The sequence below is a fragment of the Hyperolius riggenbachi genome, chromosome 2 (genome assembly GCF_040937935.1).
Source record: "Hyperolius riggenbachi isolate aHypRig1 chromosome 2, aHypRig1.pri, whole genome shotgun sequence".
In the NCBI taxonomy this organism is placed as follows: Eukaryota; Metazoa; Chordata; class Amphibia; order Anura; family Hyperoliidae; genus Hyperolius; species Hyperolius riggenbachi.
The window spans coordinates 207,395,745-207,408,546 of NC_090647.1; the positions used below are offsets into that span (position 1 = coordinate 207,395,745).

The window sequence follows — 12,802 nt, forward strand, 5'->3', positions numbered from 1 at the left end:
CTTCTCCTAAAAGTGACTTTCTAAGATATTCTACAGTATTATTTTATATTTAAATAAATCTACTTTTTAAGTTATTACTTTTTTTTATAATTTTTGCTCAATGACACATTCATTGAAGTATGCCAGAGCTAAATCCTTTGTATCTCTTTCCTGCTTTCAGAAGCCATTTTCTGCTAGGAAAGTGTTTTATAGTTTGCATTTTTTATCAGTGAGGGTCCCACTGTAGTCGTTTCCTGTCTGAGTCAGGACTGAGTCAGCCACTTACATACCTGATATTTAACTCTTTCAGGCAGAGAAAGAAAAGAAGGAACACAGCATAGTTATTTATGTGCTAGGCACTGTACATACCCATGTCTATCTCATCATGTCACATGTCGCCTCGGGTATGCTTTAAAGAAATCACAGTTGCTGAACAATTCAGCATTTTGGGAGCGTTTTCATTCTAATGAATTGTATAGGAGCAGGGAAATTGCTCCCAAAATCGCTTGCAAAACGTTATCACAATTTGCTATTGATTGTGATAGCGATTTGCGCTTTCTAGTGGGTTCCAGGCCTCTGACAGTGTGCCCCCAAAACAGAGGCAGTCCCACAAAACATACTTAGGCAGTGTGTCCCCAAATATAATTAGACACTGTGTCCCCAAAACATGAATAAGTCAAGGGCTTCAGTGACTTAAAGAGAAACCTTAACCAAGAATTCAACTTCATCCTAATCAGTAGCTGATACCCCCTTTCCAATGAGAAATCTATTCCTTTTCTCAAATGGATCATCAGGGGGCTCTGTATGGCTGATTTTGTGGTTGAAACCCCTCCCTCAGTGTGATATCAGCAGGGCCGAGGCATAGGCTGGAGAGGCTCCAGCCTCAGGGCGCAGTGTAGGAGGGGGCGCACAATTCATTTAGCTTCCATTCCTAATTGTGTTTGAAGCAGAAATAAATAAGAAAGAGGGATACATGGCAGTGACTGCAAGCCAGATAACTAGAGATTAAGGTGTTGGGGGCTCCGGGGCACCTCTTAGTCTAATAGCAATCAGTGTGTGATGGCTGGGGTGGGAGGGATGGAGGAGCGCACTTTGGTGTCTCAGCCTTGGGTACTGGAGGACCCTGTCCCAGCTCTGGATGTCAGTGCCTCACAGCTCTGAGGTCCTGACATCACACTGTGGGAGCCTTGTTGCATTATGGGAAATAACAGCTGTTTCCAACTGCCAAAAAAGCAAGCAGCATCTCCTTCCAGTGGCATCACCTGCCAGCAGTAAAAATGTCACCATGTGATAAATGTCTGAATGTAAATCAGGGAGAGGAAAGATTTTACAATGAGCAAACCATGACTAAATCATTTATACATCATTATTGTAAAAATTAATCACTTTTTTATTACATTATTTTCACAGGAGTTCCTCTTTGATAGGGTAGGAATAAACTGACTGCCTTTAATCTGGCAAAAAATAAAACCAATCTTGTAGTACTGTGACTTGATTTAGAGATAGTACAGTGTTAAAATGTAGCTATACTATTATGAAAAAGAATATGTGGTCATTTTGTGAGTCATCAGAAATATCTAATATTAATAACAAAAGATGCAAATTCACCAGGAAACAGTAGGTTGATTTATGTAAGCCCCATAATCCTGCAAACACTAGTTGGACAGACAAAGGAGTGCTTTGTGTATAATAAAAGGAAGACAAGACATGGTAACAGTACAGCTTTGTAGAGTGTAAACAATGAATCATAAACTCCACATAATATTTGCATACTATTATGAAGTAAGACGCGTAATACGTTGTTCTACATTCAAACACTCTCAATATGTATCCAAATAGCTGACTTAACGTTTACCATCTGCGGTCATCCAGATCTTCTTTTTATACAGACAAAACAGCCATTAAACGCCCATGAAGAAAACGCTAACAATTTACTGATGAGAATGCGATCTCGAAGATATGTGAATGAGGGGAAAGGTCAGTAACTGAAAAATCTCTTTTAGATAATTTCAGACTGGACTTGACATACTAAGGTTCTTTCCAGCTAGGGAACATTCCTCCTTCTAATTTGTTTAATCAACTCCGACTCTTCGTGACCATATGTACTATGTGTACTTCTGCACGCTAGATTTGTCTGTCAATAATGGCTTCTTTTTGCTGTTGCATAGGCATGTTCATAGCTTCACAAGTACTGTCTATCCATCTTAATCTCTGCCGTCAATCTTCTTCTTTTCCCCTCAAGGAGTTCTCCAAAGAATATAGCCTTGTCATTAGGGCCCGATTCAATACACTTTTTCTCCTAAGTTTTCTCCTAGGAGATAAGTTTCATTTTCTGTTTAAAATGACTTTTCAGCACTCTGCAATTGAAAAAGTACCATGAAAATGATTCTGATAATTTTCTTCCTTGCTGGTGGCTTAAAAAGCATTTTGTTGATAAGGTGTGAAATATCACCTAGGAGAAAAAGTAAATTTGATCAGGCCCTATATATCCAAAGTATTCAAGTTTGAATAGTAGTATCAAGCGTTCTAGTGAACACACTGGACTTAAGTTTTTTAAGTATTGACTAGTAAGATCTGGCAGCCCAGGGAACTCTCAGTAGCTTTCTCCAAACCCACAATTCAAAAGCATCAGTTGTCTAAGCATGGCCTTCTTTATAGTCCAACTTTCACAGCCATATGTTATTACTGGGAGGACCACAGTTTTAACTATTCTGATCTTTGTTGGTAAGGTGACAACTCTGTATTTTAGTATCATGTCCACATTTGCCATAGCTTACCTCCCAAGTAACAAATGTCTCTTAAAGTGGTCTGAAAGCCAGCATTTCTACTTTGCTCTAAAAGATTCCTCACAGCTTGAAAGCTACTATCCCAGAATTTTTTTTTAGCAGAACATCACTGAAATGGTTAAACAAAAGCACTTTGTCCTGCTATTCAGCTTCAATCCGCATCCAAACTGTAGATAACAGTATTTTTTTTACATTCCAATGTTGTTACAATGTGTGTAAACACAGTCTAACAAGTGAAAAGGAGCTCTCTGTGCTTCAGACACACACACACACAGTTCAGAAAAGCGCATCAAAAGATGTTCATATATAATAAAAAAGCAGTTTGAATAAAATGCGATGCCAGCTTTCAGGGTACGATAAACTACACTTTGGAAACTTGTAATTTGTAAAAATGTATACTTTTTCTTTATCTATTTGCAGATTGTTCATTGGAGCAGAGGACATGACTTTAGTTTTCTTGATGTTAAGCAATAGACCAGCTTTGCCTTTTTCTTGTTTGACATGTACTTGCTTAAACTCTCTGGTATCATCAGCAATTCTCAGATCTGTATCTGTCCCAGTGCTGGTCGTAATGGAAAAAGCTACGCTTACGGATCATTACGCGTAATTTTACGCTATTACGCATTACGAAATTACGCTTACGGCATAGACAATCAATTTCGGTACATGTCTGTAATTACGCATTGCCCTTACGCAATTACGCGTAAGAATACCGTAATTCAGGTTGTTACGTTATAGGCTTACGCGTAAATTCCTACTAGCAATTAATGCGTAAGGTCATGCTGCCAAGCGGAAAAGTTGACGCATGGATCAATGTTAGGTAGCCGCCGACTTTAAGGGTTAATAGCAAAGCCCCCTTAAGTGCTAAGAGACTCAAATTTGGAGAATATATTAAGGAGATCAGAAGGAATAAGAGGAAAAAATTTTTTTCAAAAAGACCTTATAGTTTTTGAGAAAATCGATGTTAAAGTTTCAAAGGAAAAATATATACATTTAAAAACCCGCCGACTTTAACGGTTAATAGCAAAGCCTGCTTAAAATTTAGAAACACCAAATTCACAGGGTATATTAAGGGGATCAGTGGGAATAAGAGGAAAATTTTTTTTTCAAAAATACCTTATAGTTTTTGAGAAAATCGATTTTTAAGTTTCAAGGGCAAAGATGTCTTTTAAATGCGGAAAATGTCAGTTTTTTTTGCACAGGTAACAATAGTGTTTTATTTTCATAGATTCCCCCAAGTGGGAAGAGTTTTACTTACTTCGTTCTGAGTGTGGGAAATATTGAAAAAAAAACGACGTGGGGTCCCCCCTCCCAGACCTCTTTAACCCCTTGTCCCCCATGCAGACTGGGATAGCCAGAATGCGGAGCACCGGCCGCGTGGGGCTCCGCACCCTGACTATACCAGCCCGCATGGTCCATGGATTGGGGGGTCTCGGAAGGGGAGGGGCAGCCAAGCTTTCCCCTCCCCCTCCGAGCCCTTGTCCAATCCAAGGACAAGGGGCTCTTCTCCACCTCCGATGGGCGGTGGAGGTGGAGGCCGCGATTTCCTGGGGGCGGGGTTCATGGTGGCATCTGGGAGTCCCCTTTAAAAAGGGGTCTCCCAGATGCCCACCCCCGCTCCCAGGAGAAATGAGTATAGAGGTACTTGTACCCCTTACCCATTTCCTTTAAGAGTTAAAAGTAAATAAACACACAAACACATAGAAAAAGTATTTTAATTGAACAAAAAACATAACCACAAAAAAGTCCTTTAATATTCTTAATTAACCATTAATACCTACCTGTCCCTTTAAAAGCCAGTTCCCATGCAATATCCTCGGAAATATACTAATCAGTTACAATGTAACAAAGTTATTAGAATGTAACAACTTTGTTACTTTGTAACACCACCGCACCCGACGTCACTCGCCGCTCACCCGCCGGCCGCCGCATACACGCTAAGTCCCCGCCGGCTCCCGCCGTCCACTCCGCCCACACCTGTCACCCATATACATGCTGGCACCCATGGGTGCCAGCATGTATATAGGTGACATGTGGGAGAGGCGGGGAGGGCAGCGGAGCCGGCGGGGACTTAGCGTCCCTTCACCCGACAGAGCTCTGAGCTATAGCTCAGAGCTCTCGAAAGCATCTCTGTATTTGGGCTCCAAGGAGCCCCATTGGTCCTTAGCAGACCAATGGGGTTCCTTCAAGGGGCTTCTTGGAGCCCAAATACAAAGATGCTTTCGAGAGCTCTGAGCTATAGCTCAGAGCTCTGTCGGGTGAAGGGACGCTAAGTCCCCGCCGGCTCCGCTGCCCTCCCCGCCTCTCCCACATGTCACCCATATACATGCTGGCACCCATGGGTGCCAGCATGTATATGGGTGACAGGTGTGGGCGGAGTGGACGGCGGGAGCCGGCGGGGACTTAGCGTGTATGCGGCGGCCGGCGGGTGAGCGGCGAGTGACGTCGGGTGCGGTGGTGTTACAAAGTAACAAAGTTGTTACATTGTAATAACTTTGTTACATTGTAACTGATTAGTATATTTCCGAGGATATTGCGTGGGAACTGGCTTTTAAAGGGACAGGTAAGTATTAATGGTTAATTAAGAATATTAAAGGACTTTTTTCGTGGTTATGTTTTTTGTTTAATTAAAATACTTTTTCTTTGTGTTTGTGTGTTTATTTACTTTTAACTCTTAAAGGAAATGGGTAAGGGGTACAAGTACCTCTATACTCATTTCTCCTGGGAGGGGGGGGGGGGGGCATCTGGGGGACCCCTTTTTAAAGAGGACTCCCAGATGCCACCATGAACCCCGCCCCCAGGAAATCGCGGCCTCCACCTCCACCGCCCATCGGAGGTGGAGAAGAGCCCCTTGTCCTTGGATTGGACAAGGGCTCGGAGGGGGGGGGGAAAGCTTGGCTGCCCCTCCCCTTCCGAGACCCCCCAATCCATGGACCATGCGGGCTGGTATAGTCAGGGTGCGGAGCCCCATGCGGCCGGTGCTCCGCATTCTGGCTATCCCAGTCTGCATGGGGGACAAGGGGTTAAAGAGGTCTGGGAGGGGGGACCCCACGTCGTTTTTTTTTCAATATTTCCCACACTCAGAACGAAGTAAGTAAAACTCTTCCCACTTGGAGGAATCTATGAAAATAAAACACTATTGTTACCTGTGCAAAAAAAACTGACATTTTCCGCATTTAAAAGACATTTTTGCCCTTGAAACTTAAAAATCGATTTTCTCAAAAACTATAAGGTCATTTTGAAAAAAAAAATTTTCCTCTTATTCCCACTGATCCCCTTAATATACCCTGTGAATTTGGTGTTTCTAAATTTTAAGCAGGCTTTGCTATTAACCGTTAAAGTCGGCGGGTTTTTAAATGTATATATTTTTCCTTTGAAACTTGCTGTTTACTTTGCTGTTTGAAAGTTGCTGTTTACTGGTGACAATCTTCAGGCTATGAAAGTAGCAGGAAGTGCAGTGATTGGCTGCGGTCCCTCCTTTGAGACCGTCAGCTCCTATTATAAAGCAAGCAGGGAGCAGTGGGCGCTGTGATTGGTGGTCTGAGGGGTTTAGAGGGGGCGGAGGACAGGGGGACAGCAGACACTGGAAGGGACAGGAGGGTGGAGGACAGGACAGTCCTAAATTGTAGTATTATAGCCTGAAAAATAGGATACTTTAATTGCGTAAACTATTTATTATTAAAAGCTCAGCTCTATACAGCATTAGTCAAACAATGTGCAGTTCCTTTATAGGGTGCACTACATAAAATGCGGCATAAAAAATATTGTACAGCCACCCTGAATGGGTATGGTATGTGTGGCAGCTAACACTTGCTCCGCTAGGGTGCATCAGTGGGGATACCAGCTAGTTGTAACATGGACGCATATCCGCACAAGCTGGCGGCTGTGGTTCAAAGGCGGCTGTGGTTCAAAGGAGTGTCAGCGTGTATCTGATGTAGCTGTGTCCAGCCAACGTCAAACGCTACCACGCCACTCCATAGCTCCACCCTAAGCGCTTTGTCGCTAAGCAACTCATCAGGTTTTTTTTTTTTAATAATCAAAATGCTAACACCCCCCCCCCCCCCCAGGAGATGGACTAGTCCAAAACTTTTCAGTTCTTTCAGATTTCTACTACCTACAGTAAGTGATAGCGACATAGGAGAAACATAATTTATGGTTCATTTTACTCTAGATTGAAACATTTTTTTTTATTTGTAAGTGTTTAGATGTTTTTTTAAATTTTACAATTATTCGCAACAGTGGTCCATTATTTGAAAAAAATATATTGTATAAGAGGTTCATAAAAAGGTGCTGAATTTGAATCCTCTATCGATTTGAAATTGTGTACGAGTCTAAACATAATAAAAATCCACATTGTTTAATTTCAGTTTTCAGCTCCTGCTTCCAATTTATTGCAGACATAACAAAACATGTTGAATATGAAGGTATGTACTATACATTTGCATTTTAAATACTGTATATAAACCAATCACCATTACAACCACTGACAAGGGAAGTAATACCATCCCATTACAATGTCTTAAGGTCAGGGGTGTAACTAGAAATCACTGTGCCCCCCTGTGAAACTTTGGATGGGGCCCCCATTTGTGCAGAGAATAGAAAGCTTTTTCTCTCCGTGCCTAGACTCCTCCAGCGTCCCTAAAGTACACAGCACTTGGGGAGGGGTAGAATTGCTGGGGGAGAGCAGCGCTGTACACAAGACCCTGCTGAAAATTGAATATGGACTGCCTACAAAACTTTGTCTGCAAAATGTGTATGATTCCTTATCAGTGGCTGAGCAGATGCAGTCATTAGAACAATTGTGCAGAGAGCAGAAAGTTTTTTCTCTCCATGCCCTTAGTTGTCAATGTCTCAGGATAGGGAAAATAAACTTCTCCCCCCATGGGGCCCCATGCAGCTTCTGTGCCCCCCCCCTATGGTTGCATCCCTTGCAGGGTCTATTGTTACGGCCCTGCTAAAGGTGGGATAGATAAGACAATAAGGGAAAACAGTCTACTCATGAAGGTGAGGTGTGGTGGAAGCAGGAAACAGGCAAGCTAAAGGATTTGAGCAGTTTTAAGAAGGGCCAAATATTCATAGCTAGGCAACTAGATCAGAGAATCAACAGCCTATTTTGTGGCTTGTTCCCAGCATGCAGTGGTTGGTACTCACCAAAAAGGGTCCAAGAAAAGATCATCAGTAATCCAGAGGCAAAGTTATGGACTATCAAGGCTCATTAATGCACCTGAGAAGCAACGGCCTCCCTGTCTGTTCAAATATCTCGATGTACTACTGTGTACAAAGTGCTGAAAAATGTTATATAGGCCATGATGGAAAGTGGTCAGAACAAACAGTCCACTATAACCACAGACCAGTCCTTGTTTGTCAGAACTTGACAACAGAGTAATGGAAATAAATGGCCTTACCTGATCAAGTTTTAATTTTGATCATGTGGATAGCCATTAGCCAGGTTCTTGTGCATTGTTTATCTGTGGTGTCTGGTGTGTTCTGAGAGAAATAGTCTAATCCAAGGAGGCCACACCATGATGTCACAAGTTTAAAAAAAAAAATCTGTAGCCAGTGTCTTGGTGCCAGATACCACCGGACTCCTTAAAGCGGACCCAAACCAAACATTTTGTTTAATTCAAAATATTTAGTTGCACCATTCTGACACATACAAAGATAAATAAACGCTCCTTTAAGCCTACTAGCATTTCAGTGCATGCTTTTCACTCTTCTCTTTTCATAACTAGGGTTATACAAGTGGCAGCCATTAGCAACTCCTCCTTTGCTGGACACCACCTACTCTACCAGTTTGCCGGATTCTGTCCCGGCAATATGAAAGGAAGGGAGCGGTTCCTCCAATAAATGTAAAATATTTTATATTTGTCATCATGCAGCTGTAAAAAGGCTGCTATTTATTATTCTAATTTAAAAAATAGATTTTATTTCTGAAATCTTGTATTTTTAATTTGAGTCCACTTTAAGAGGCTTTATAGAGTCCATGTCTTGAAGGGTCAGAGCAGCAATACTACAGGGATCTACAAAATATTAGAGAAGATGCTTTAGTGTTTTGACTGATCGATGTATGTATATCTTTCTATACTGTGACCATATGATGAAACCTTCAGTCTACTGAGGAGGTTGGAGCTGCAGAACAAAGTGACTGTTTAAAAACTACAGTAACTATATCATTCTATATAATTAACTTCTAATTAACCCATAATAACCTATAATTACCCTATTCTCGCCTTCCTTACCCAGCTAGTTCATCCCTAATTAATTCTTTATAATGGGTTAATTAAAAACAGGTTACCACTTTCTAGTAGTTTCTTTTCATCAAAGAGGAGCTCGGGGTAAAAAATTATATATGTACTTTCTAGCCTATATACCCTGTATTATCTCTTGTACTTGCTGAAACAATTAATATGGATGCAATTTCTGTGCTGCAATGACTATGTACATATACTTGTAATGATCTGCTCTGCTGTCTGCACAGGCAGGCAGCTTTTTGACCATTTTTCAGGTTTGTATGCTGCAGGTCCCTGGAAAGGAGACCTGTCTTCACTCTGCAAGTTTCAGAGTTGCTGTTCTGGTGAGGGATTTGCATTCAATTATCTGGCTATTGATAGCTCTGCCTCTCTTGAAGGCTTGCAGTATAAATACCATTTACTCCCAGAATTCCCTGCTGGTCATAAAGGTTTGGTTCTGCTGGACTTACCTTGAGTTACAGCCCCTCTGCTAATTGTTTGCTAAATATTGTCTTAGAGTAGTTATCCTTGGGAGTGCACTAGCATTCCTTCTAGCGCAGTCAGGTTGTTTATTATCTGTATTGCCTAGTTCTGTCTTATCTGTTGTGATTGTTCTGTTGCCAGCGGTGGCTGACAGTGAATCGCTCTGTCTGTTTGGATCGCATTCGCTCTAGCGTTAGAGGCGGTGGATCTCTCTGTATTCTGTCTTGGAGTGTAAGCCAGAGCAGCGGTTGCTAATGGTTGCTTCATCTGTCTGTCTGTTTGGATCGCATCCGCCATAGCGGTAGAGGCGGTGGTTCCTTCTGTACTCTGTCTTGGAGTGTAAGCCAGAGCTGTGGTTGCTACTGGTTACTCAGTCTGTCTTGTCTGGTCCCTGCGATGGTACTGTCACCAGCGGTGGCTGACAGTGAATCATTCTGTCCTGTTCCTAGATCGCATTCGCCCTAGCGTTAGAGGCGGTGGATCTCTCTTGTTTGAACCTTGGAGTTTAACCTTAGCTGCGGTTGCTACTGGTTACGCCTTCTGTCTGTCTTGTCTGGAACGAACGCTTGCTGTTGTCTGGGTGAGGCAACTGATTAGAAAGCGTTCGCGTTCTCTGTTTGTTTTCGTTTTTTGTGTTTCAGTGGTTAGTCAGGGTTGGTACGCTTTGTCGCTGTTGCGCTTAACGTGCGGTGAACGTGCCTTGCACGCGCTTTGTCGCTATTGCGCTTAACGTGTGGTGACCGCGTGTAGCTAGTCCTGTCTGCTCCTTCGTGTTGGATTACAGTTTGTTATTGGCTCTGTCTGTCTTCTTCCTATGCTCTGTCTTTACTCAGTCTTGTGTCTCTATTAACAATCGACATTCTTGCGATTGCTTTCCCACTTGGTCTTCGCTGTTGTGTGTTCACCGTCGCCAGGTGGCGACTAGATAGGTGGACATACATACATTCTGTCTCTGTGCTCACTCTCTCTCAAGGGGCTATCTTGCCCTGTATTGCTTCACCTCGTACAATTTCTATCTGGCATCTGTGGCAGTGCAGAGGGTTCTCTTATTCAAATGCTTGTGGAGGGTTTCCGCAGTGTCAGCGCACAGGTTGTGCGCTGACCACGGAGATAATTCCGCATTTTTTACAATACTCAATTGCTGTTGTATGACACTGTCATTGGTGAATAGTTTGGCAGAAAGCTTTAGGAATGATATCTGTACGAGTACATGCAAAACAAGCACCTGGTACTTTGGGGCGGTGAATCATGCGCTAAAGTGTTTCAGATAGAATATTGATAATGTTACCAATATCCTACTATAGTTTTCCCTAAGCTACACCTCATTCTAACCCTTCACTACCTACACTTAACATTAAAGAGAACTGAAAATAAAAAGTCAAAATAAGCATAAACAAGTCATACTTATCTCCTGTGTAGTCTACTCCTCATTCTCTTTCTCCTTTCCTACGTCCCATTTGTCCACTGTGATCAATGGAATTCTCCGTCCTTCATTTTAAAAATGGCCATTACCCCATAACCGCTTCCTGGTCAGCACACTGTTAGGGCCCGTTCAGATCAGAAATGCGGATGGCCATGCATGCGGAACGCGTGCGGACCGCAACGCGTACGAACGCATGGCCATCCGCGTTTGTGTGCGTTGCGTGGCTGATCCCATCACTGAAAAGTGAATGGGACAGCCACGCGTTTTTGCAAAATCTGCGTGCAGCATGCGTTCCCGGACCGCACAGGTCCGGAACGCATGCAGTGTGAACATCAGACATTGCACTCTATGCAATGTCTGATGTCGTGCGTTTGGGCCACCTGCACGCGTTTCCAAAACGCGGCTGGAAACGCGTGCAGTGTGAACGGGCCCTTAAACTGTAATATCACCCGCTTGAGCTATAGGGAAACATGGACATTACCTTTCACATTCAGTTGTAACTGACAGCTGCTGGTATATAACTGACAGCAACTGGTATATTTCCGTTCTGACAAAATATTGTCAGAATTGGAAGGGATCACTGTAAGAAGAAAATGGTGAGCTTCTGAGAGGAACAGACGGTGAGGTTAGTATGTCATATTCATTTGCAGCTACATCATGTGTTTATTTTAAATAATTTTACTCGATTCAGGTTCCCTTTAACCCCCCCCCACCTACTCCTAATACTTCCCTCTGCCCCATACAGTGCCCAAGGAACCCTGGATGTTGCTTACTCACCCTGCTGCTATCTCCGCCAGTACCTGGAGTTCAGCTACATGAGATTTGTTCTTCACGTGCCACTTAGAAACCCTCACTGCCTATATACAGATGTTGGCTTCTAAATGATCCCCACCACTGCCTCACCCATTACCCAGAGTTCAGCTATTCCCAAGTATTCCCAAGTGTGGCTCGGGGTTAGTTGTAAGTGCTAAAAGCGGTAACGCTGAACAACTTTCAGGGAAACAGTCATTGTGTCCTCCTAGGTGCCTTATCATGGTGAGAATGCTGTCTGTTACATGATGATGAAAAGGTGCTCTGACCATAGAGATGGAGAACATGATGAAGACATGTTGCATGTGGCTGGATCCTGGAGTAGTGAGTTGTATATCTCTCTGCTGCGCACTTTGCATAGGGAATAGAGGGCGCCCTGTTTGGCTACCTGTACTAAAGGAAGGAGCACTATTTGGCTACCTACACTGGGGGACACTTTCTGGCTACCTACACTGGGGGGTCCTCTCTGCCTACCTATACTCTCTAGCTACCCAAATAATGAAGATGCACTCTCTGGCTAATTAAAGCTGCAAACAATGCACTGTTTTAGTAACAAAAATCCTGACATAATCAGACCGCCAGGAAGGTTAAATGGTAGCCGAATCCCATATATTATAGCTGAGTGCCCATTAGAGGTTAAAACTCCTTGCTTTACTATAGCCGAACTCCAATCAGGTAAATGCTGCTATTTGGCGTTCAGCAATACTATAGCCAAACTCCGGTGCATTCTGGTGCCCAAGTTACATACTCGGTGCTGCCATAGTTTCAAATTGCATTGGTGGCCCACAAATCACAAGGCGCATCAGGTGCCCATTTTACCTGCTTTGGTAGTTTCATCTAAAGCCCAACTCCAGCTTTATTGTTAAATAAACTGTGTTGCCTATGAGAGTAATACTTTTTTTGTATGAAACAGCAGCTGAAAACACTGTTGTGCCTGAAGCAACATGTAACATGATAAAATAAACATGTGTATGTCAAGTGTGACAAGGTGTCACAGTGCTTTACAAAAAGGGTCTGGGAGGGGGTTTATATTACACCCAGATTCCAGCGCTGTATTTTCTAAAAACTCCAGGAAAGTGTAGATTTTCTTT

The 12,802-nt window shown here is 42.8% G+C and overlaps 1 protein-coding gene across 6 annotated transcripts in view; it reads left to right on the top strand.

Annotated features, from left to right (window-relative positions):
• Positions 1-12,802, top strand: part of ABHD13 (abhydrolase domain containing 13) — a 95,150-nt gene that overhangs the window by 62,583 nt on the left and 19,765 nt on the right. For 4 of the 6 annotated variants that reach the window (XM_068268028.1, XM_068268024.1, XM_068268023.1 and 1 more), the window contains 2 exons: positions 1,869-1,956; positions 7,133-7,189. In XM_068268028.1, the coding sequence (XP_068124129.1) occupies positions 1,917-1,956; positions 7,133-7,189 (97 nt within the window). In that variant the 5' untranslated portion in view covers positions 1,869-1,916. Of the gene's footprint in view, positions 1-1,851; positions 1,957-7,132; positions 7,190-12,802 lie in introns of all 6 variants that reach the window. The other 2 variants (XM_068268027.1, XM_068268026.1) reach the window with 1 other exon arrangement.